The sequence below is a fragment of the Netta rufina genome, assembly GCF_964035555.1.
Source record: "Netta rufina genome assembly, chromosome: 6".
In the NCBI taxonomy this organism is placed as follows: domain Eukaryota; kingdom Metazoa; phylum Chordata; class Aves; order Anseriformes; family Anatidae; genus Netta; species Netta rufina.
In genome coordinates, this window is record NC_140129.1 from 13,293,052 (window position 1) to 13,316,650 (window position 23,599).

The 23,599-nt window shown below is 42.3% G+C and overlaps 1 protein-coding gene across 1 annotated transcript in view; it reads right to left on the bottom strand.

The window, feature by feature from the left end:
- CCNYL1 (cyclin Y like 1) overlaps window positions 1–19,853 on the bottom strand; it is a gene marked incomplete at its 5' end in the record, with an annotated part of 36,745 nt that extends 16,892 nt beyond the window's left edge. The window contains 5 exon segments of the mRNA XM_084289060.1: window positions 1,143–1,243; window positions 2,748–2,782; window positions 5,070–5,144; window positions 19,582–19,786; window positions 19,788–19,853. Of these exon segments, the coding sequence (XP_084145186.1) occupies window positions 1,143–1,243; window positions 2,748–2,782; window positions 5,070–5,144; window positions 19,582–19,786; window positions 19,788–19,853 (482 nt within the window).
- Window positions 19,854–23,599: the final 3,746 nt, after the last annotated feature.

The window sequence follows — 23,599 nt, forward strand, 5'->3', positions numbered from 1 at the left end:
ACTATTCATAACTAAAATGTGACGTTCTATTTGATGTTGCATATACTCTGCTTATGTTTCAACTCTGTATCTCTGGCTGTCTAATTTAAGATTTTTTTTTTTTTTTTTTAAATTGCAAAATAAAGAATGCCAGTGTTGACACTCATCTGCTCGCCAGTGTTAACACTCATTTACTGCGGACAAATTTCAGATATTCACAGTGACAACAGGAATACTGCCATCACAGGAAATCATCATGGACAAGCACTGATCTATTGCCAACTGTACACTACTTCAAAACTGCATCAGCACTATCTTTTACATTTGTTCTTCTTTAAAAAAAAAAAAAAAAAAAGATAAATAACACACTAGATACCTTTGTCTGAAACCAAATTTGAAAGCAAAAAATCATCTTAGATATTTCCAAACTCTACTAAACTGTTAAGACAGTAAAGCTTTCTGGGCCTGAAGCTGTTGTACCTTCCTTTCCCTTCAAGCACTTCTCATGTAGAGTATTCCAGATGAGAAGAACAGTCTCTGTGGTATCCAGAACAACAGCTAAAACCGCCATTTCTACTGGAGAACCAAGACAACTAACTAACTGTCGAACTCACCCATCTAACATAAGAAACATACCAGGAAGAAATGGGCACTAGAACTAAAATCAAAGCCAGCAATATACTGTTATCCACAACTAGAGGGCAGACTAATACCACCAGGAAGTAGCAAACAGTTGTAGAAACTTTTCCTGAAACTCCATACAAAATACACTTCAAGTTTTCCCAGATCTACAGTTTATTGATGTGGCTTTGAATTTGAAGACTCTGAACTCACCCCAATACACAGTTTTAAAATCAAAACGCTTACACATTTCAACACTGGTTCAGTTTCTCAAGTGTATGACAACTACTCTGAAATATGATACATTAGCTCTGTAACAAAAGAAAAAAAGAAAGGGAAAGGGAAAAAAGAAAAGGGAAAAGAAAGTCCACTTCAGCAGTCATTTAATTAACTAGACCTCTACACCTTTTCCATGACCAACTTGAATAATGCTCCCATCGCTGAAGTGTGAGACTACCTTTGGAACAGACACCACCACAAAAATCCCAAATAAACTTAGCAGTGTGTTACTAAGCCCGTTATTGATAATAAATGGCTCTTACCACTTTATTGTGCTTCTAAGATTAGGTTGACTGACCGTGCTGTCATCTATAAATATTGTTGAGCATGAGCTGTATTTTTTCGTAAGCTGCCCTGGAGAAACCTTTGGGAGGAGGAAAAGAAAACAACAGGAAATAAATTCAAAAAGACTGATTCTGTAAGCTTTGGTTTAACCACAGTGAATACCAGCTTTACAGCTAAAGTAGCTACTGAGAGGTCTTTGTAGATGATTGCTCCTGGTGTGTAAGCTACCTCATAGCCATCAAGTTGCTCAGAATAAGCCTTTGTGCAAAATTGGCTTATAAGCTATCCCTTGTAATATACATATTTTTAGATGAGTAATTTTCAGCAGAATTAGCTGCAGCTAAAGCAGCCAAGTCCTTTGATTTTCTCAGTTCTTTCACTCCACTCTTGCCACCACTCTTGCCAGATTTGGTCTCGGCCTTTCCCTTATAAGATTTTCTTAGATTTTTTTTCTTTTTATATCCGTCATCATTTTCTCCCTTTCTTTACACCACATCTTACTCCTTTACATTTCTGGTTATCCAATATCTCTTCCTGTATAGACAGTTTTGTGTTTTGAGTTCTTTTATATATTAGAAAAAAGTAAACCTCTCCCTAACATTTGCTCTCTTCAGTCATGTCTTGGTTAGCATCTGAAATCTGGAAATAAACAAGTGTTCTATTTTGTCACCTGTCTTAATGCTGTAGATTTTATACTTTAAGAAATTTTCCTATGTTATTGTAACACTAACTCAGGCTTCCCTGAGCATTTTTAGAGAATTCCTTGAACTCAGATATATCATCATAATCGAGAGAAGAGTTTTAATCTAGCAATTCAAGATGTATTAGTCTCTGCAGCCATATTTTTAAAAGCCATGTCTAGAACTACCACCAAAAACAATCCAATCACAGTTCACCTTGGTGCTGGCAGACTAAAGCTGGTATTATAAGGAGGGAGGGCTGGATAACCCCATAATTGTATTAAATACATTTGAAATATTATCTTACTAGTAACTTATCAGTAGACACTTCTGCTAGGCAGCACTTTTAAACTTTGTTTTAGTATGTTCTATTACTAGTCATTATTTTATCCACTTATTAATAAAAAAAGATGGAAGATAAGTCACATCAAAGAAAAATATCCATGTGCAGAAGCAGCTTAGAGCATATTTTCAAACTTTAAAGCTAATAGCTTATTATTTGTTCATGCTGATGATACTGTTTGTTCTTCATTCTTTTTTTATGCTGAATGTTCATTACAATAAGCCTTACAGTGATGCTCAAACAGTAAGTTGTTTAAGACTTGTCATCTCAGCTGAGAAATTAATCCAGTTTTATTTGTTTTAAATACCAACATAGGCAGTTTGACTTGTATTTTATTCCTTACTGTTTTGAAATGCTTAAGACTGATAAAAGAGAAAGCCGTTATTATTCTTTTGTCATTAGCTACTCTATGCTCTGTAATACTATGCCTGCTTATTTATTTTTTATTTTTAAAGATGGGCAAAGATAATTAATTTTTATCTTGCTAAGAATGACTTAGAATGTATGCAGGACCATACACATACAACTACCACAGTTGTTTCTCTAAGAATTTTACTTACATGGTTGATGTGGTTACTCTTCCTCTTCTCTCTCACTAGAAAAATGGAGAAAGAATGTGAACTTTTCTAAAATAGAATCCTGATTTACATTCAATCAAGTCATCCTATTAACCTAGTCTTCCAAAGTACGTGAGCATTAGAAGTTTCTAATTTGACTGTTAGGTCTCTAGAGAAGTAAATTTTGAGCAAAAATGTGAAATTTTATCAACCTAGCAAACTACGCACTACTTCCAGCTTTCCACATGTATGTTGCGGAATAACTACTGCCCATCACACTGACAGGAAAACGTCTCAGCATTGAACAGATGTTAGTCACTATGACAAGCTGGGTGATTTTAAGATAGTTTGAATAGATAATGTCTAATATCAAACAGCAACCACTTAGCGAAGAGAAGTAAAACCACCACATAGCCAATTTGCCAAAGACACCTAAGAAGGAACCGAAGTGCCTTATGTACATGTTCTCTCTCTTCCCATTAGACAGCAGAAGGTAAAAAGTTATTTCACTACAAAGACGATGCTGGCACAAACTACAAGTAGGTATTTATCAGATAACTGCAACCATTTTATTTAATCACCTCAGACTGTCAGACTTAAAGAAAATATCAAGGACTAGCTCCCAGCTGTAACAATAGCAGTGAAACAAAACACTGTTGTTAGATGACAGCTGAGAGTTGCACAGGTAGTTTTAAAAGTGAAACAACCTATACAAATGTGGCCAGCCTGGACAGGTAACTGTACCTCCTGCTCCAACCTTTTGACCTTAAATTATTACCACTTGTAAGAAGGACACATTCTCTTACACATTTCAAAAAATAACAAATTGAAGAGAATGTCAAAATTAAGTCTTTGTTTTTTTGTTTTTTTTTTTTTTAAATAAAAAATCTCATGATTATGATAACATCTCAGTGAGAGAGAACTTAAGGATATTAATTCTACTGATCCTACGGAAGTTTAACTAAAGAAGATCCAGTGAAATTACAAAATAAATCCTTATGCTTGATTTGTTGGTAAAAAATACCCTGTAAAAAACAATTCATCCAACTAATATGAACTTCAGAGAGTAGTTTAATAGCTATTAACTCACCTAGCAGACCATTTTTCTGCATGAATACAAGCATACACATTTCAGTACATTATAATTGAGGAATACTGAATCTGCTTAAAAGCAATACTACTCTCAACAAGGACATTCATATAGTTTGAAAGTTAAAGACTACTCAATGAAACTACACTACAACGTTCAAGAACTACATCAACTTGTAGCTGCAACTTAAACAGAGCTTGCCTATAAGGAGCCTGAAATTGGCAGGTCAGATCCTTCTGTCTGTTTGAAGGCTGACATTAAGAGACCTCTAGAAAAGAGGCCTACATTTCCTTGGTATCATCTTTTCTGGTGAATCATGCTGTTGCTTGTTTCCACTGCTTAGAGATTATCTGAACATTGTGAAGTTGATATAACTGACAATTTTACTACTTGCAATAACAGTATCAGCAGGACTGCAAGTGACAGACCTGTCAAAATAATACTACTTTTCTGTGGCAAAGCTATGCCAAGGTGGAAGACACACTGTAGCTTTCCATCAACCCAAGCATAACACTAGCTTAGGAAAATGCTTCAAACAAGAACCAGCTATAAAACAGTACAGAAGCATTCTTAAACTAGTATCTTAAACTCCTCTTCAGTTGCAACTTCAAATTTTAATACAGTAAAAATAATTTTTAATTTATGCAATATGAAAATGCCTCTGCTTTTTAACATAGCTACAGTACAGTAGTTATAAATAGCTACAGTAATTGTTCAAAATTGGCTTTCTGATTTAAATAAAGGATCTGCAAGGGAACTGGAAATCCCAATATATCCATGTTATTAAAAACAGTAATCAAGAGTAATTATGCTATGGAAACTATTCAAACATTTTAAAACAACATATTCAAAAGTAACCGATGAAGACTGATGGTTTAGGTTTACTATTCCTTACTATTCATTCTTTTTAAACTTTTTAAGAAGTCCTTGGGTCATAAAAAAACCCACAAAACTACTTCTTGAAGCTTGAGTTACATTAGTGAAGTGATAAAGCCTTGTTCCCTCAGATTACTGGAATCCAGCTTCTGAAATCTCCTGCTATTTGAAATAACAAGTATTTTTTAAGTGTTAAGTAAATAGCCTATGAACACATTTCTGTGTAAAAGTGTAAGTTACTAAGCCTGTGCTTTGAAAGAATTAAATTAATTCAGGTATTCTTGAGGTGTATAACTAAAATAGGCAATTATTTTTTTCCAGTTTTCTTCCCCACTTTAATTGGAAAGAACTTAGCTTACCATCTGTTTGAGACTTGCTAAGGAAAATTGTGCTTGCTCTAGGATGATCAGATGGATTAGATTCCAATGCTAAATCTGAAAGAGAAAGGACAAAAAAAGGAAGACCATCAATAGAAGATGACGATTACTGCAGATTCCCACCCAGCCTTAAAATGTTCAAGCATGGTGATAGAATCAAGATTAGAAATGCATAGAACAGGTTCTCTAAAGCAAAATCTCTCTTTTGCCAAGACAAATAAAAAATTGTCATCTTCCTTTTTACTGGGAAAAAAATGCGGGCTTCTTTATACTGCCATGCAACTCTGAAGCAGCTTACAGTTCCCATCAAAACAAAATCTGGAAAGGTAGACCTCAGAAATGCATATATACCTTCAGAAGTCAGTATACAGCCCAGCATGTTAGGATAGCTTGATGTGGAGCCTGTGCTCAGTAGATAGCAGAAAACTAGAACTTTATAAAGATCTTAAGTTAAAAAAATAAATAACATAAAGGACACTACAGACCTTACTTTCACTCTATACTTTATGTATCCAAGATGTCAGTAAACAATCTTTGTGGTCCTATACAAGAGCTTAATAAGTAACTTCGAGCGCTGCTAAATATCAAAACACATGTCTAACGCTATTCTTTTCTTTTGGACTTTCAAGTAAAACTCTGCATAGCTAATAGTTACAGAAAAACAAAATGGTTTCTTAATCCTTTGCTGCAGTGATGGCATCAGATGAGGATATATTACTCCCTTAGATTAAGATGGAAGTGATCACTAAAAAAGTTTGGACTGATCAATCCGTAAACATCATAATGATTTTTTTTTTTTTTTTTTTTAATCTTTGACAGCAAAAGAAGCTGCTTGAGGAAGTCACAAACACTCCAATTTCTGTGAGTATATCAATAGAACCATCTTGCTAATGCTATGATCCTGTACATCCCAGAAGGAGCAAACTCTCAGCAATTTACATTCTGGTCTCCACCTGTGCTATTTATGCCACACTAACCATAAAAGCAAGCAAGCTCACAAACTCGCACATTACTGTTTCAAGGCAGTATGCCAATACTTTTTTAAGGGTGTCACGACTGCAAAGTCATCTACTAAGCACCATCAACTTTTCATGAAAAAAAAAATCTTAAGAAGTTTTTATGCACTGAACCAACAGAGCTCTGATTAAATAGTAGTCAAAGTATGCGCAAACTCTTAGTGCTGGAAGCCTCAGCTATGTGAATGTTTTGTGCTACTGCACCTAGCCCACAGCACAGCCACAGCCCTCATGCGTCAGCAAGTGAACGTCACTGTCAAAGTGCGTGTATGCCCGAGACTTCTCGTTCCAGATTCCCATTGGTATGCAACATCAGTATCTAGGCCTGGATATTTTCCAAGTACTTGGCTCACATCACTGATCTTAGTCCAACCGTGTTGTTCTGACACTGGTTCAGGAAGCAGACCACTGTAATTTTGAATCTCTACTGTACAAATAGGGTAACCAACGTGTACTACAGAATAGGATGATTTTTCAGCCAGGAATTTCCCCCTCTCAAAAAAGGCCACAGTCAACTACAAAAGCATATCCTCTTGAGCAGGGTTGAAAAGCAAAACAGTATTTCTATTTCCACTTTACTGTGCTCATTCCTGGCATTCAATTAACAGATGCATGTATTTAATCACGTAGTTACAATGTAAGAAGCCCTAGTTTAGAAGTCCTAGAACAGAATTTACCTTACCACTTATACCTCAAGTACCAGTGGTACATACTTGATTCTCTGAAAAAAATCCAGCATACAATAGTATGCCACACCAGCACATTCCAACGACTACTTATAATATTGCAACAAATAGCTTAACTTATTTAAAACTTGTCCACAATGTTGTAACACTTTTAAAATCACTTTTAAAAACACTTTTAAAAGGCAATATGAACACAAATTCTAGTTTCTAATGCTAGCATTCTATTAAAAGAAAAAAAAGACTGACACAAACCAAGGAATTCACTAATAATAGCAAATTTTAAACAACTTTTGGGATTAGTGAAAGGAGTTATTCAGGAACTGAATTATTTTACTAGACTACCAAATGACCAAAGTGTCATCAACAGATGGAAGAGGACTGCAAAATGCAGAATTAAAATACAGATTATTACATTATTTTTAAGTTTAGACACAAACAGAGAAAATCATTCAGAATTTATTTATTTACAAATTAGCAGCAACTTTTAGAGAAACAGAGTAAGTCAGGTTAGAACAGACCTCAGGAGGTCTCCAGCCCACCCTCTTGCTCACAGCAGTGTCAGCTCTGAGGCTTTACCCAGCTGAGCCTCCAAAACCTCCAAGGGCTGGAAGGCTGCACAGTCTCTCAGGGCAACTTGTTCTAATGCCCACCTGTCCTCATGAGAAAAAGTGTTTCCTTGTGCCCGGTTGGAACCTCTTATTTCAACTTACATCCCTTGCTGTCTTATATTCCAGCCTCACACCACTGGAAAGAGCCTGACTGCATCACCCCAGTGACTTCCCTGTAGGTACTGACAAACTCCTGTGAAGTGCGCCTGCAAGGTTTGGCCCTCTTTCCTTCAGGCTGAACAAGCCCAGCTCCCTCAGCTTCTCTTCACCTGTCTCCAGGCCCCTGAGGGGGATTTATGCCTACAGGGCCAGGGGACTCGCTACTGAATGGTGCAGAAGAGCATCTGGGGACTGTACACAAGACTTAAGTGATATTTAGGGGAAAGACTGAAGGCTGGGAGAGGGAGAGAACACAGTGGACTGGAGAGGAACAAGCACAGGAAAAGAGAGAGAAAAAGGGATGGAAGTGGCATCGACTTGTAAACAGACTGCTGGTCAACATGCTTTCTCTGGCCAGGCATGGTGCCTGATCACTGCAGCCTGTCCTGTCTGTGCAGGTCCAAGCACCAGCAACTGGAGCTCAGGTCTGCAGGCCTCGGAGTTCATGTGTCCAGGTGTCAGCAACTGGGCAGACTGCGTGTCTACCACCGGGTGCTGGAGGGACCCATGCTGTATATTTGCATCTTCTCTGCTAATGGGCTTTCATCCTGATCAGCCACGGAGGAGAACAGGATGAGGCTTCTGATGCTGTTTATGCCTGTATGTCGTGTTTTCTGCCTGCACTGATCTGTATGACCAGCTGTGTATGCATTGTGCACGTGTGCCTTTTGGGAAGCCTTATACGAACCTACAGCTGCAGCAGCTTCCCCACTACCAGGCTACTGAATGTGGTAACTCCCAACATGACTGCATTTCTCCTTCCTCAATTCCGTGAGGTTCCTGTTGTCCTCCAGCCTACTCAGGTCCCTCTGAATAAGCAGCCTCCAGCATATTGACTGTTGCTCAGTAGGGTGTCACTTGCAATTTGGGTGTACTCCATTGTCTCGTCCAGGTCACTGATAAACATTACAGAGGACAGTGTTTTTTTTTCAGGGAAGAGATAGTAAGAGTTAAATAGCATTCATCCTCTTTCACCCCAAAGAAAAATACAGTTAAAACACTGATTTCCCTGAGGTCTTGATTCACTTTGAAAGGACACTTCTTGATACAGCTTTCTTCTTGTGCTTTGTCTGTCTTTACATCCATCCTTCTTAGATGTTAGAAGTCAGGTCTCAGGCAAAAAGCACTACAAGAAAAACACCTGCAAATACAACCAACTTTCATCCTGCACAAGAAGGGTCTGTAACAGGTGGCACTGTCGGATGTATCAAGGGACAGCATATTGACACAGTCACACAAGGAAAGCGTGCCTTCCTGAACCTAATCAGACACATGTGAAGAGAGAACAGCAGTGAAAGGAAAATAGACTTCACTGGCTCCAGTTCCACAGTGGTTCTGCTAGGCACAGGATGCTTTCTGCTAGACAACATTAGGTAGATCAGCACCCACAGCACACCAAACCCACATCGTCACACAACCAGGTAGAGTCATGGTACTAGTGAACCCCAGAACACCCCATGCAGTTCCTGGTACAACACACTATAACGTGATCGGGACCAACTGTAACCAGGCTTCTTAAAAATCTAAAATAACGTGGCATTAACAGAAACAGCACAGCTGATCTGTCTTGCATGACACTGTGAAGAAAGAAAGATGCATTTTATAGACTGCCTGCCCGTAGCTTCCCCCTTCTATGCAGCCAGAGAATTTCAACTCTCCTTGCTTTACTGTTCTCCCTGGACACAGCTTTTCTCCAAGCAATGGAAAAATTATCACATGGTTTGCTCCTCCCAAACTGCCCGTTTTGATCATGAAACAGCAAAAAGGAACAGCAATACAATTGATAAAGGAAACATAAGGCAAGAGGCAAACAAGGATGTGAGAAGAGGCAAAATGCAATGGGAAACACAGCAAAAGTAAAGCCAGACAAAGAGATTAATCCACCTGCAACCACTTCGACTCACATCCAACCATAATTCCTAATACTTCATCTTTGTAGCGTTTAAAAATCCCAAACTAAGATATCTAGCTTGAAAATAAGAATGTCTTGTTTATGAGCTGCATCAGAAGACATATGACAGAACACTCAGTCTTCACAGGTAGCTAGCTGAAAAACAAAGGGGAAGAGTGGCATGCCATGGGGTGAACAGAAATAGTAGAAATTAAACCATGCAGAAACAGGAATGACAGAAGTGACAGAACAGGATGATGCTAAAAAGCAAGAAAAAACTCCAAACCGCTGTTTTAATGGCTACCAACTCAGTAGAAGTCAAACATTTTCCATCAGAACCTCACACTTCATGACACCGAGGTGAGAAGGGAAGATTCCCACCAGAAATGCAGTCTGTGGGAGTGGCACAGAAATGGTGCCCTCCACCTCTCCAAGAACTGCATATCAAAAGCAGCCTCCCCCCGCAGTTTCAGGGTACTATCAGCCCTGTCAGATCAACCCCTCTCTCTCCAATTAGAGCCCAGAGAAGCCAAAACTCGATTCCCTCTCTCGCCATCCTTGTTTTAAAGAATCATTGCAGTTTGCTTGCCCTCCAGACAATCTCAGCTACTCCTGCTGCTGCACACAGATAAGGACACACAGCTCCCCTGGGGCAGATCACATTGCTTGTGAGAGCAAACCTCCATTCTTAGCTAAAGTTCTTACATCCTTTCCTTGACGCAAAATCTGCATGAAGAGTACTTTTACTCATCTGTCACGTAAGAATGCATGTGGGTTTTAGGAATTTATAATGCTAACTACTTGTCTACTGTCTTACACACCTCCACAGATGATTTCTAACTATGAAGAGCACATTTTACATACCACATCATGTTACTTACATTATCTCCTGAATAAAGCTGACAATCAAAGATGTCACTGTTACTAAGTAGCAGCCCTTCAAAGATTTCACTACTTTTGGACACTAAAATATTGTATTTCCTGTGACAGTTTTATCCCCATCCTCTGCTTCACTAGACAGCAATAACATTTTGATAGAGCACATATTTAAAGCATTAAATCATAAAACCATCGCTGCTGTAAATTGAGTTTCTTCCCTTGCTCAGTGGGTTGCTAGTTTTGATTAATGGTTGAGCTTCCCTTATTTCATCACCTAACAGTGCATAAAATATGAGTTACTTAACTCACAATAAAGATTTAAGAATTAAACCAAATCAGACCAACAAATTTGCCCATCCATTTCACATAGCCTGTTACTCCTAACAATAACTTCACATAAAGTAATTTGTTCTTTAAAATTATGTTACTCTATTCCCAACAATTTACCTACCAAATTATAATTCTGGTTTCTAAATCCAACCTGCTTTGTTTACTCTGTGCCAACCACACAGAACATGCCACAGAACCAAGCACACAAAGGTTGCTTCCATTTGCCTTCCCCTGTTATGTCCTCAGTGACACACAGCTTAATCTATCTTTTCAATTTTCCACATGTGGCTTCTTTCCCAGATTTGGGCAGAATTAAAACATTTGCATCTCGTTTGTTCATCTTCAAGAAAATCTCTCTCTTCCATAACAGGAGGGACTCAAAATATATGAAACTTGCTGTTTTAGTAACTAAACAAGCAAATTTGAATACATAAAGGACTTGATTTGTGGTGTAGCAGTGCTTTTAAGCACAACCAGCTCTAAGACAAGGTATCTATTTTGAGGGAAAATCTTGGTGAGGACTTAATCTTAACTAATACTTTCCTATATACAGGTCCTTTAAAAACACTCCTAACTCCCCACTGCCCAGAGGAAATCAACTATTTATTTAAGGAAAGCAACCAAAAACAACCTACACAGTTGGTGTTTGTTCACAGAGTGACAGAGTGGTTGAGGTTGGCAGGGAGCTCTTGAGGTCAGCTAGTCCAGCTCTCCTCCCCTACAGCTACAGCAGGCTGCCCAGGCCCAAGTCCATCAGGTTTTGAAAAGCTCCACAGACGCAGACTTCACAGCCCCTCTGGGCAACAGGTTCTAGAGGCTGACCACCCTCGTTGTTAGTTGGTTATTTCTACGGATCGTTACTTTTGCATTTCTTAAACTGCAGGAGGATCCACACTGCTTTGGCCGGCCCCTGCAGCCAACCCCAGCACGATCCTATCGCATGCTGGTCACAGCCCCTGTCAGGGAAACGTGGTAAGAGATCTATTCCACTGCACACAGTACCTACTGCTTCTGGACTCAAAGAAATTAGGCTTCAGGTGGTGTACCTGCAAATGTTACAATCACGTGCACACATTTTAACTAGGCAGAGCAGGATGCCAGGAGCACCCAAAATTCCACAGTGAAGGCAGGACCAGTGAGAAGGAAGGAAACTAAATGTCTATAGAAGTGTATATTGGAAGTAGAAGGAAAACAATAGTTCACAAGTAAAATCTTAAAAGTAGCTAACATTTTGTTAGAAAGGTGTTTCTGGACAGCATCCAAGGTAGAACCATTAACAAAGCCAAGGAAGAAGAACTGCTTCCACACTGCCCGCTTTTCACTGCCCATATAGACTTTTACATGGATCACAATTCACTACCATGATAAGATAATGAAAAAAATAGAAGCTGTGGAGTTTCTGCTCTAAGTCAAAATAAAATTTTGTAGTGGGTTTATGTGGCAAGGTTTTGGTAGCAGGGGGACTTGGGGTAGTTTCTGTGAGAAGGATCTAGAAGCTGCCCCATGTTTGGTACGGGCCCCACTGTTGACCTGAGCCAAGCCAATAAGCGATGTTGTTTTGCGCCTCTGTGAGAACATATTTAAGACAGGGAAAAAACGCTGTGCCACACAGCAGCTGGGAGAGTGAGAGGAGTGAGGAACGGCCCTGCAGGCACCAAGGTCAGTGCAGAAGGAGGGGGAGAGGTGCTCCAGGCGCCGGAGCAGAAGTCCCCTGCGGCCTGTGGTGAGGACCATGGTGAAGCAGGATGTCCCCCTGCAGCCCATGGAGTACCACGGTGGAGCAGGGTTCCACGCTGCAGCCCGTGGAGGAGACCACGGTGGAGCAGGTGGCCCTGCACCGACGGAGGCTGCCGCCTGTGGAAGACCCCTGCCGGAGCAGATTCCGGGCTGGACCTGTAGCCCGTGGAGAGGAGCCCACGCAGGAGCAGGTGACCTGGCAGGAGCTGCTGCCCGTAGGGGAGCCAGGTTGGAGCAGTTTTCTCCTGAGGGATGGACCCCCTGGTACGGACCCATATCTGGAGCAGTTCTGGAAGAGCTGCTGCCTGTGGGAAGCCCACGCCGGATCAGTTCATCAGGGACTGCATCCCGTGGGTGGGACCCCACAGCACAGGGGACGAGAGTGACCGAGAAGGAGCGGCAGAGAAGAAGTGCTGTAGACTGACCATAACCCCCATTCCCCCGTTCCCCTGCGCTGCTCGGGGGGAGGAGGTGGAAGAGGGTGGATGGGGGGGGGGGGGGGGAAAAGGTGCTTTTGGTTTCTTTCCTTTGTTTCTCACTTCTCTAGCTTGTTAGTAATAAGCAATAAATCTTACTATCTCCTTATGCCGTGTCTGTTTTGCCCGTTACAATAATTACTGCGTGATTTTCTCATCCTTATCTCAACCTTTGAGCCCTTTTCACATATTTTCTCCCCATTCCTCTTTGAGGAGGGGGAGTGAGAGAGCAGCTGTGGTGGAGCTCGGCTGCCCACTCGAGTGGAACCACGACAACATTACAACAATAAATTTTTCTACACTTTACACATTGAAGCAAGATCAACCTAACTTTCACTCCTAAATCCATGCCAATAAGTTCAAGGGAAGGTTTATCCGCACCAATATTTTGCATGCACGCTGCCTTCCTTCTCACAAGTCATGGTTCAGAAAGGAAAACAGATGAGTATCACAAATCCCTGTATCATGTAGTGTCTACAGGTAACACAACTATGACGCACTGTCCTGTGTGTTAGGTGTCACATGCCAGTCCATCAGGTGGCACGTTACATTTTTCTCTCCTTTTCCAATTGCTGACATGGATGCATTAATTCAAGCTTCACATGAAGTCTGGATTTTTATTAAAGTTAAAAGGGTTTCAACACATCTTTTGTACCATTTGAGGCACAAGCTCAAACACAGTCGCTCTTTACAGTGGCTTTGTGAGTTCTCAGCTTACCTTCATTTTGTTCAATAAAAGAACAATAACTATCTGTATACAAAATACGTCCAATGGTTTTAGAGGAAAGCTGGTTTTGGCTTTGAAAGAAACCAGCATTCAACAGTTTATTATCCAAGTCTGACTGACATGATTGATGACAAGCCAGTGTTACTTTTCACACTGTAAAACAACAAAAAAATCAAAACCCAACTATGTTTGATTACTGCAGTGACTGAATATCCTTTCTGAGTTCCACAGGCAAAACTGTGCTATACACGCACAGTTCATCAAGCGCTGCAGAATGCTATCAGGTTGATAGCAGTATATTTGTATCAGCTGTGGAAGTAAAAACCCTGACACCTGTATCACCTACAAGTGGGATTTTCAGTTTTATTCATCTGGCTTCACTACCCATTTGAAAAAAACAGCAGAGCTATTTAAGCACAGTTGCATCTTCTTTCATCCCTTCAAGTGGAAACAATTCAAAGTTTTCTTCTGAAAACATGATTTTCATAGCAAGTGGAATAAGAGTGCACATTTGAACTCTATCTGTAACAAAGACAAAACAGTAAGATTTAGAAGTCTCAAGATTAGTTTGTTTCAAGGATCTGCAGATCCAAGGTCTCGGTTCTTAATATTTGGTAGTGCTTCCCTCCTACCACACTCAGTAACTTCCTCTTTCTTCCTATACGTGGAAGACTGTTGGAAGCCTTGATGTAACGTGTGATATGAATTTGGGAGGAGTAGTTTTTTGCTTTTTGTTGGCTCATGCAAGAGTTAGTTCCCCTGTTAGTCATCGTCTCAGTACAAGCTCAGCACACTGAGCACATCGGAGAGAACAGATACCTCTAGCTACAATACTTCTGGTGTTCTACAGCATCTACCCCAACAGGTAGAAGAAAAAAGAGCAAGTATCATAAAGAAAGCCAGAAAAGGAGAGGATCCGAGAGATAAGTTACATGGTAAACATAGTAATTTGGAAAAAAAACAAAAAAGTTAACATGAAAATGAATTCAGTTTCCTTAACTCCCTAAGTTTCATTGAAACCCTCAGATTAGCTGTATATTTCAGTATTTGTCATTTTATGGAAATCTGAGTTATAATAGCTGCTACACTGTAAGTCTGAAGAAAGACACCAAAACAAACAGATCTGCTTCCCTCCAGGTCTGCTTCCTGTATACACATTCCCTATCAGTGGTTCTTAAAAACCTAAGGCTTACATAAACTTGCTAGTTACAGACATCCACAAGATTTGGTGGAGAGAAACAGAGGATTCCTTAGCCATCAGCAGTATCTACACATAAGAACAGAAATACAGACATTGTAGTATGGCAATATTTTCTTCTATTCCCAAACGTATAGGGCAATTTCAGCACTGCTTCTGAAGGACTTGCCAATCCCATCATTCCCACTCTGTGCACTTTTCAGGTCACTTCATAAGGCATTAGGCATCTTAAGCCAACAAGGTGGAAGGTGTTTCAGGCTCGTAAGAGTCAATCCTTTCTCATTTGTCAAGACCCCACACTATTTGTAACTGCTGCAAATACCTAGTTACATGTAATTCCTAGTCAGCGGTAGGAAAGGGATATTGATGCTCCTTGGGAAAGGAGAGAGAGTTATGTAAAAATCTCAGTAAATATGGGGAAAAGGGGAGCAGGAATAACAAGGACAAATGTATCTACTGGCTTCCATCCCCAGTTTCATATGTATCTAAGCACACAACTGAACAGAGCCACAAAAGACAACACAAGATGGTTAAGTCTCTGATGCCAGCAGTTTTCAGCACAGAAAAAAGCTGATTCCTTGCATCAAAGTGTTCATCTTAAAAAAAATAATAATAATAACATTTAAAGCAGGATTTTTAAAAAAACATCCATATGCTTTAAGCAAGCTGACATTATATAAGAGATGAACAAACGAACAAACTTACACCTTCTGCAAGGAGGTTTAGACAAGTTATTGGTGAAATCTGATCACAGATAGTCAAATATATTGATTATCTCTTCATCTCCAGCACTGGTATGTAGACAACTTGAAGCTTGCCCCTTTCACTGCAGCACAGTTTCTGGACAGCCAGAGGTTGTTTAAAAGAAAAAAAAAAAAAAAAAAAAAAAAGGAAAAGCAAGTTCATGGGTAGCTTGTAAGAGTTATGCTATGCACTAGTCTAAGCCTGTTCAGGTAAATCTCACTTTATTCTCTATTAACTCTCCTCTCTCATGTCCCCTTATATTTGTTTTCCCATCTAGCCTCCATGCAATTATCTTGTCCCACTCAGCACCTCTCCTGATCCTGTTTGCTTTTCCCTCTCATTCCTGATCCTCTTTTCCCTTCATTCTCTAGCCCCCAGCTCTTCAGGGGAAGGTACCGCATGATTGTGTCCCATCAGATCAGTAGGTCAGCAATCCTCCACTTGGTTCATGGAATCAGGCATGCCCCTGATCAAACTGCTGCACTCAGCAAACAGCAGTGCTGAAAGGAGATATTTTCAAGTACAAATGAGAAAAGCCTGCCAAGTGAGGCCTTGTTCTAGTTTATCAAAGAATTAAGGAATTTATGAAAAACTAGATCTATGTTTAAACACAGGGATCTGGCAAGAAAATGTCAATTGCATGAAGTTCTCCATAAAATAACCAGAAAAAAAAAAAAATCAGAGGAAAAAAAATAATAACTCCCTAAAATAAAGGTTATCAGACACTTGTTTGGAAAAAAAGCAGTAGTCAGCACAACACAACTGAAACACAACATTAAGATCAAAGAGCTGCTGATTGTAAAACTAAGCAGGAAAGCCTTGGTCAATTCCAACTGCTTTGGACTGCTGCTTCACACAGAAGCAATGAACACTTAATGCTCGGCTGAACAACCAACTAACAGCTTTAGATTTTGCTTTTAGCTTTTGATATCAAACATCAACACGAGGCATGAACCTATTTAAAAGAAACTATCAGTTTTCCAAATTGTGTTTGTTCCATTTACTTAACGCAGCTTGGCTTAGAATATCAAACCACAAATGCAGGCTTATTTCTCATTCAGAAAAAAAATCTGCACGGAATAGGTTATAGCTCAGGATCTTGATAACAATAAAATACAAAGTCATCCTTTAAATTCTCTTAGCAGCGGAACTGACAGTCTATTCCCATTTGAATCAACTTTTGTTGAAGCATTACATTTTCAGTTTCACAGTATGTTTTATCTCCCTCCCACTTACCCTTCCTTTTTTGTCTTATATAAATACCACCTCATAACCTTCCTTGTTTAATTCTGCTTTGATATAGACAATCTAAGCAGTTCTGACTGGAAAGCTTCTGGAGCCGGTTGACCACCATAAACCCTACTCCATTCCCTGAGGAGTACTTTGGATAAGCATTCTATTTCCAATTTTCGACAGCAGTTACTTCTATATTTTTAGCAATGAGATGTAACATAAGTATTTTAGATTTATATTCTGTATTTACCTACTGTATTTCACACAGTATATTTGTCCTTTTCTTCCCCAAAATAAAATTAACGTCCATAATGTAATGCTTATGAAATACAGTGCCTGTTAAGCAGTAAGCTGGAGAAGCATCAGAATAATCCCCATTTAAGAGTGTAGACCTGTGAGGACCACATTCCACTTGCTCAAAAAACAAACAAACAAACAAAAAAACCAACAAAACAATACAAAAAAATCCCAAACTCAGCTGGTAAATTATGCATTCCTGATAACCAACATATTCAATTCTAGCAAAACAAGTGGAAAAGGATTCAGAGATTCAGGAACAACAAACTTTAAAGGCAGACATTTAAGGAATTAAGTCTCCATGACATTTGGATGCAAGTTTTCTGATATATTTAGCTGTGTTCTTAGGAACTCGTAGAACTGTGCATCACAAAACAGAAATAGTCAAGATTATATTGATTTCTTTTCCCCTGTAGCTTTTTATTTTTCTCCAAAGGATAAAACAAAAGGCCAGTTAATTGGTTCTGAAGCTTCTTTTACTACAAAACTGTCTTATCTTAGCTAACCATCGTATTATACACTAAAAAAAAAAAATATAGAAGTAATATTATCCCTCAAATTAAAGTACTGGACTACCTACCACTACAGCAACAAAGTCATGTTCTGTAGTAGCCAGCAGCACAGAAATGTGTAGGCTGCCTGCACAGTTTGGTATGCTGACAGCTTTTATATCCTAGAGTTAAGAAGGATAAGCATAGGTACCTGGTATGTGTAAGTGCTGCGTTTACAGATTTAACATTTTCATAGAAGGTCTTAAACAGACAGCAGTATTGCTGACAAATTCATTACAACGTCTGTTTTGTAACACTTAATTTCAGACTCTTCACAAATAATGTTTTACGTTATGAAGTTGATTACTTATTCCTATTTGGTTAGCACTTCAGCATGTTCAAAACATGGACACAAGATACTTTACATCTAACATTCAACAAACAGAATTGTATTTTTGTAAATGTATCAAACTCTGATACTTTTTGCAACCCTAAACAGTCACATCAGTCAGAAAACAGTAGACAAACAGCACTCATTACTTGCAGCAAGATCTACCTCTGAGGCCATGCAGTCAGGAACCTCACAGCATAGTAAAAGTGATCTTTAAAACCGTCTAACATGCAAACTATCAGTACTAACCTTAGGATTACCGCCATCCTCAAAATCAAGGTTCCCACAGCCACAAAACTAAAGTTTGTGACAAACAACCACCACCTTATTCCTGGCCTACACACTTTTACTCATGTCTGCATATTATAACAAATAAATAAATAAATAAATTAGTACTTCCCTACTTTGAGGCCAATTCTGACATCTGAATGAGATCAAAATTAAACCTAATTATTTAGCACTGCTGACATGATCACATACTAAGGAGTCAATCAAATACAACACTTATTCCTGAGCAGGCTTATTTAGCTTAGGCATTTTTGCTTGGCTTATTAGAACATTTAGAGTTTAGTTCCTTCCCGCTTAATGAGCATGGGAGAGTTCAGACATTTCTGCAATATCTTCTCGCAAGAATAAAGTTTTATTTCTCCTAAATGGCAAATAAAATTTTTCCTGCTGTATCGCACAGCTGTCTCAAAGGAGACCCAGGGAGCTGACTGCTCCATCTCATTTCTGTAACAGCTGCACCATACAGGGCTGTGCAGAACCACACAAGTTTAATAACTCCATTTCTGAAGGTTTCCTCGCCGTCACGCAGCCAGTTTCTCTACCACCACCAAAATTTGTTCACAAGCTTGATATGAGCACGGAGGACCAGTAACGATTGTTATTGTACGCATCCTACACTAAAGATGTCAGGCTATTTATTTTTCCAGCTGAATATATTTCACGTAGGCGTGGTTATAATTACAAAGAGGAATAGCAAAGCACTTAATTAGAGAAAGTTTTGAATACCATCAGCTCTTCCACTATGCCATATGCCTGCAGAACCACGTGAGCTGACAGGCAGACAGGAGCACCCCTAACCTGTTGTCTCAGTAACTCTGCACAGCACAAACCCGCGAGCACGTCTCAAGAGGAGTTACGCCGGGAGCGAGCCTTTGCGACACCCGCACCCCAGGTCCGATCGGAGGGGATGCGCACAGCAACACGGCCACGGGCAGACCGGGGGCACGGCGAGCAACCTGGGAGCCAGGCAGCCCCGGCCGAGCATCGCACGGCGCAGGGCTGGGCTCCGAGCCCCCGGTGATGTCAGGCACCCGGCGCCGTGCCCTCGCTCCCCACACACCCTCTTCCTTCCTCCCGCCCGGCACAGCCTGGGAACGCCGCGAGCACGGCGCTGGAGGCCGGCCTCCCCCCGCGGCCGGGGGCGCCTCAACGGCGGCCGGGCCGGGCCCGGGGCGGGCAGCGAGGGAGGGCCCCGAGCGCCGAGCCCCGGGCGGAGGCGTTGCGGCGGGGCAGAGCCCGGTGACAGCGCGGGGGGCCGGGGGGGGCCCGGCCGGGACAAAGCGGCCGCCACCCCCCTCCTCCCTCCCTCCCCGCCCCGGGCACCGGCCCGCGCCGCCGCTCACCATCCGGGAACTCCCGGTCGCTGATGTGCTGCAGGTGGGGGCCGCCGCCGCCGGGATCCGAGTCCCCCGAGTCGGCCTCCGCCGCCGCCGAGCCGACACCGCCGCCCGCCGCCGCCGCCGCCGCCGCCGCCTGGTAGGCGTCCGCCCAGCGCTCGGGCCCCGCCGCCGCCGCTCCCCCCCCCACCACCGCCACCGCCGCCGCCGCCGCCGCGGGCCCGGCCGAGCTTGGGGCTGGCGTCCGGCGACACGCAGCAGGTGACGGTGTTGCCCATGGGGCTCCGAGCTCCCCCGCCGGGCCCCGGCTGCGCGGCTGCCGGGATGGGGCGGGGGGAGCCGAGGCGCCGGGGAGGGGAGGGGAGGGGAGGAGCGGCGGCAGGAGGAGGGGCCGCAGCTAGGGGCGGGGCGGGGCGGGGCGGGGCGGGGCGGGGCTCAGCGCCTCAGCGCCGCTCGCGCGCGGCCGTTGAGGGCGGGCGGGGCCGCGCGCGAGCCCCCCACCAACGGCCGTCGCGCGCGCGGCCGCCCGCCCCCGGCACGGGGAGGGGCCGCGCCTCGCTCCCGCCCAGCCGCCCGCCGCGTGACGCCGGCCCGCCAATGGGCGCGGGAGTCGTCACCGGGACCCCTCTCCCCCGCCCCCTCGCCGAGCCACGCCCCCTCGCTAAGCCCCGCCCCGCCCCGGGAGCACACGTGCCTCGGGCGCATGATGGCGGCGGGGCTGCGCCCGGCGGGGGGTGCTCAGCGCTGCCCCCCGCCCGCTCCCGTCTGCACGAGGGCTCCTGAGGAGCTCCCGCATCCGCAGGCTCGCTGTCGCCCACGCAGCCCGGAGAGGGTCCTGAAGAGACCGCAAGGAAGCTGCAGGGTTCTGCTTCAGCTGCACGCTCAGCATCGGTCCCAAGCGGAGGCCAGCTCGCTGCTAATGGCTGTGCCTCACAGGGCCCATGAGTTCAAATCCTCTCAGTTGTGCGCTGATCTTCACCTTGGGGTAGTGCTGCGTGTGCTTTTCCGAGGCTGGGTGTCTCCTCGTCTGTGGGGAGATGACACCAGCGCCGAGACGTGTTTTCATCCATTTATCCCTTCTTAGAAAGTGTCTCGGCTGCAGAGGAGGAGCGCGCTCTGATCTGGCTCTCAAGCAGTCTGTGGATAACTTGGAGGAGGGCCACGGCATTGTCTTTTCCTGGAAACATAGCTGCAGGAAGAATGAATCACCAGGTTGAACCTGTATAACCAACTGAAAACAAAAGCTCAGGCTTCTGTGCCTCACTGCTGCAAATAATGGGGGGAAAAATAGGCATCCTGTTTTGAAATCCACTACCAGCTGACGGGACAAAAATACTGCAGGCGTGATTGTCTTCTGAAGCTGACACGTAACATAAGACCATGGCCATTTAAGGGAAAAAAAATGAAGCAAAACAGTAGTTAGGGAAATAGATCCAATGCTTCCTTGAGGACTTGAATAAAAAGTAACCGGCGAGGTTGTTCAGAATACACAGGGTGGGTTTTTAGTAGCCCTAAATTTTCAGTTTTGAAATCACCTCCTGGAGTATTCTTGGCTAGGATGTATTCACCACTACCCAGCTAGCCGGGGCTGGAAGGCTATGCTTTGTAGCACAAAGACAGACTGCAGCAGCGGTGTCATTGATTAAAGTCGTACTTCTGTCTCCGCAGCAATCCAAGATGTCATTACAGGCAGTGCAGGGGTTTCTTTCTTAGCGTGCAAACATCTGGATCACTGCAGTGATGCCAATCAAACAAACATACGGCAGTGAATGTTTTTTGACCTTAGCTTCTCCTTTCTGATCCTACCTTTATTTTGTCTTAAGAAAAAATAAAACCGGCTTTGCAGTTATCAAAGGCTAAGGAGAACAAATTGCAGCCGGTAGAGTTAATGGAGACTTCAATGCCTGAGAAGAGAATTTGAGATGTGCTGAAGTCAAGAAAGAGCAAAGCCTGCAAAGCTGTCCTTTGTGTGCTACCGGGCAGAGAGCTGATCGAACAACTATTCTGATGAGCCAAGCGTTAGAAGTAGCTGTTACTGCAGGTCATGTGTACAGTTTTCCTACGAGGAAAAGGAAAACGCTTTCCAGTATTTTAACACAAACATTAACATGGATGTGTGACTTCATTCAGAAAAGGCAAATTGCATGAGTAAGCCCTGCAGTAGGTTTGTTTAGGGTAAACTTCTGAAGGTTTAATTCCAACCTGGGCCGCCAAAGCCTGGAAAGAGGCCCGCGGCAACCCTTCCTGCAAGGTCTAAGGTACATGAAATTGCTCAGACTTGACTGTTGCTTTCTTCTCCATTGTCTGAAGGATTTTGTTTCTAAAAAGTGGAGAAAAGCTGCTAATATCATCATGAATTAAAAGAAACAAACAAACAAACAAAAACCATTTTTCTTAAAACTTGGTTTCTGCTTGGTTTAAAAAGAGTAACCTTCGCATTGTGGCAAATGCTCCTGCATCCATATGAATGTTCTAGCGGCTGTCTGCCTACGTATAGACAAATACTGGTTTTAAAGTGGTTTTAATTAGTTGTTGTTAACTAGTTTTAAATACAGCACACTGCTTGCACTGTAATTTCCCCTCCAATTACGTAACACTGCACCTATAGAACTCATCAGAAATTTGGGCACCTAAAATGAAGCGTTTAGATCCGTCTTCAGACTCCACAAAAGGGTATTTTTTGCAGCATTTTCCCTGCCCCAGCATCCCACATGCCAGCCCCACGTCAGCCCGGTGTGTGGCCATCAGCCAGCTGCAGCAAGCACAGAAGCTGCAGGAGGAGGAGGGCACCGGAGGGCCCAGCGCTGCCCAAAAGCCACCTGTGTGTGCACTGATGGCCACTCACACGTCGCTCATGCTCCAGTGGGTGAGGCGTGCTCCTGTCACACGGCCCAGCATGTGGCATCCTGTGGCCTGGAAGTCTGGCTAGTAGAGACCTGCAAGAGGCTGCAGATCAGTGAGCATCCACAAGCACGTTTGTAAGAGGTGGAGGTTTCCAGCAAATGAAGTGCAGTTGTTGCTTATGGAAAGGAAGATCTGTCTCATTTTGCTTTTTGTTGCTTAATTAAAATTTCAGAATAATGTCAGCTTTCAGAACTGCAAGGCATTTGAGAGATCAGTCACATAATTCCACTAAAAGCTAAGTGATTCTTCTGTAGCAAGAGAGTTAATAAACGTGGTGATTATGTCTGACAGTTTATCAAGATGTGAGGTTTAAGGTGTGAATGCAATACTACTGATGGGAACTATTCCTTCTTCAGAGGCCCCAGAAACATCCTGTATTTCAGCTCATTCACTTATGAAATTATACATCTTTGTGTTTTCTCTCATTACTTCCATTGTTTAATGTAACTGTGTGAGTAAAGAAAATGATACAGTGGATGATACCTTATATTTTTTTGATATTTATAATTTTTCAGTGATCTTGCTGGACCAGCAAGTTGTAATGTCTACAGATAACCTGTCAGTTTCTGCAGAAATTTAAGTTTTCAGTTTTAATTCACCCTGTTGGTTTCAAAGATGATCCAAGTCAGTTCAAGATGAGGCTGTCTTAAATCTGCAACTGCAAGCTGTGAAGAGCCAAATTAATCTCTGGTTTACTCCCTTTTCATTTAACAGAAAGCAGTTCACCACCCCATCTATCTCAGTGGTGTAGAGAATCTGGAAGCTCGTGGTGAAGATTTAAGTGTAAAAGTTTTTAACCATTTCGCTGCTAGTCCTTTGAATGGCCACTTACGGTGACAGTTAGGGAGAAAGACCACTTTCTTTTCCAAGTTTTCCTCCATGCCTTGTGTTTGCTAGTTTTTGTTGGCTTGATGAAAGTTCTTCACAAAATAGATATTTGTCAAAACTTTTCTTCAAAGACAGCTTTTGTTTTTCAGTGGAATGACAACCAGACGTAGATGATATTTATTTAGAAAGGAAGGATTAAACATGTATGACCAGAAGTTTCTACACAAATAGTTGCTGCTAGCCTTTTGTACAACAGAACCATTTGGGATAAGGCGTTGCTGTCAAAGGGTTA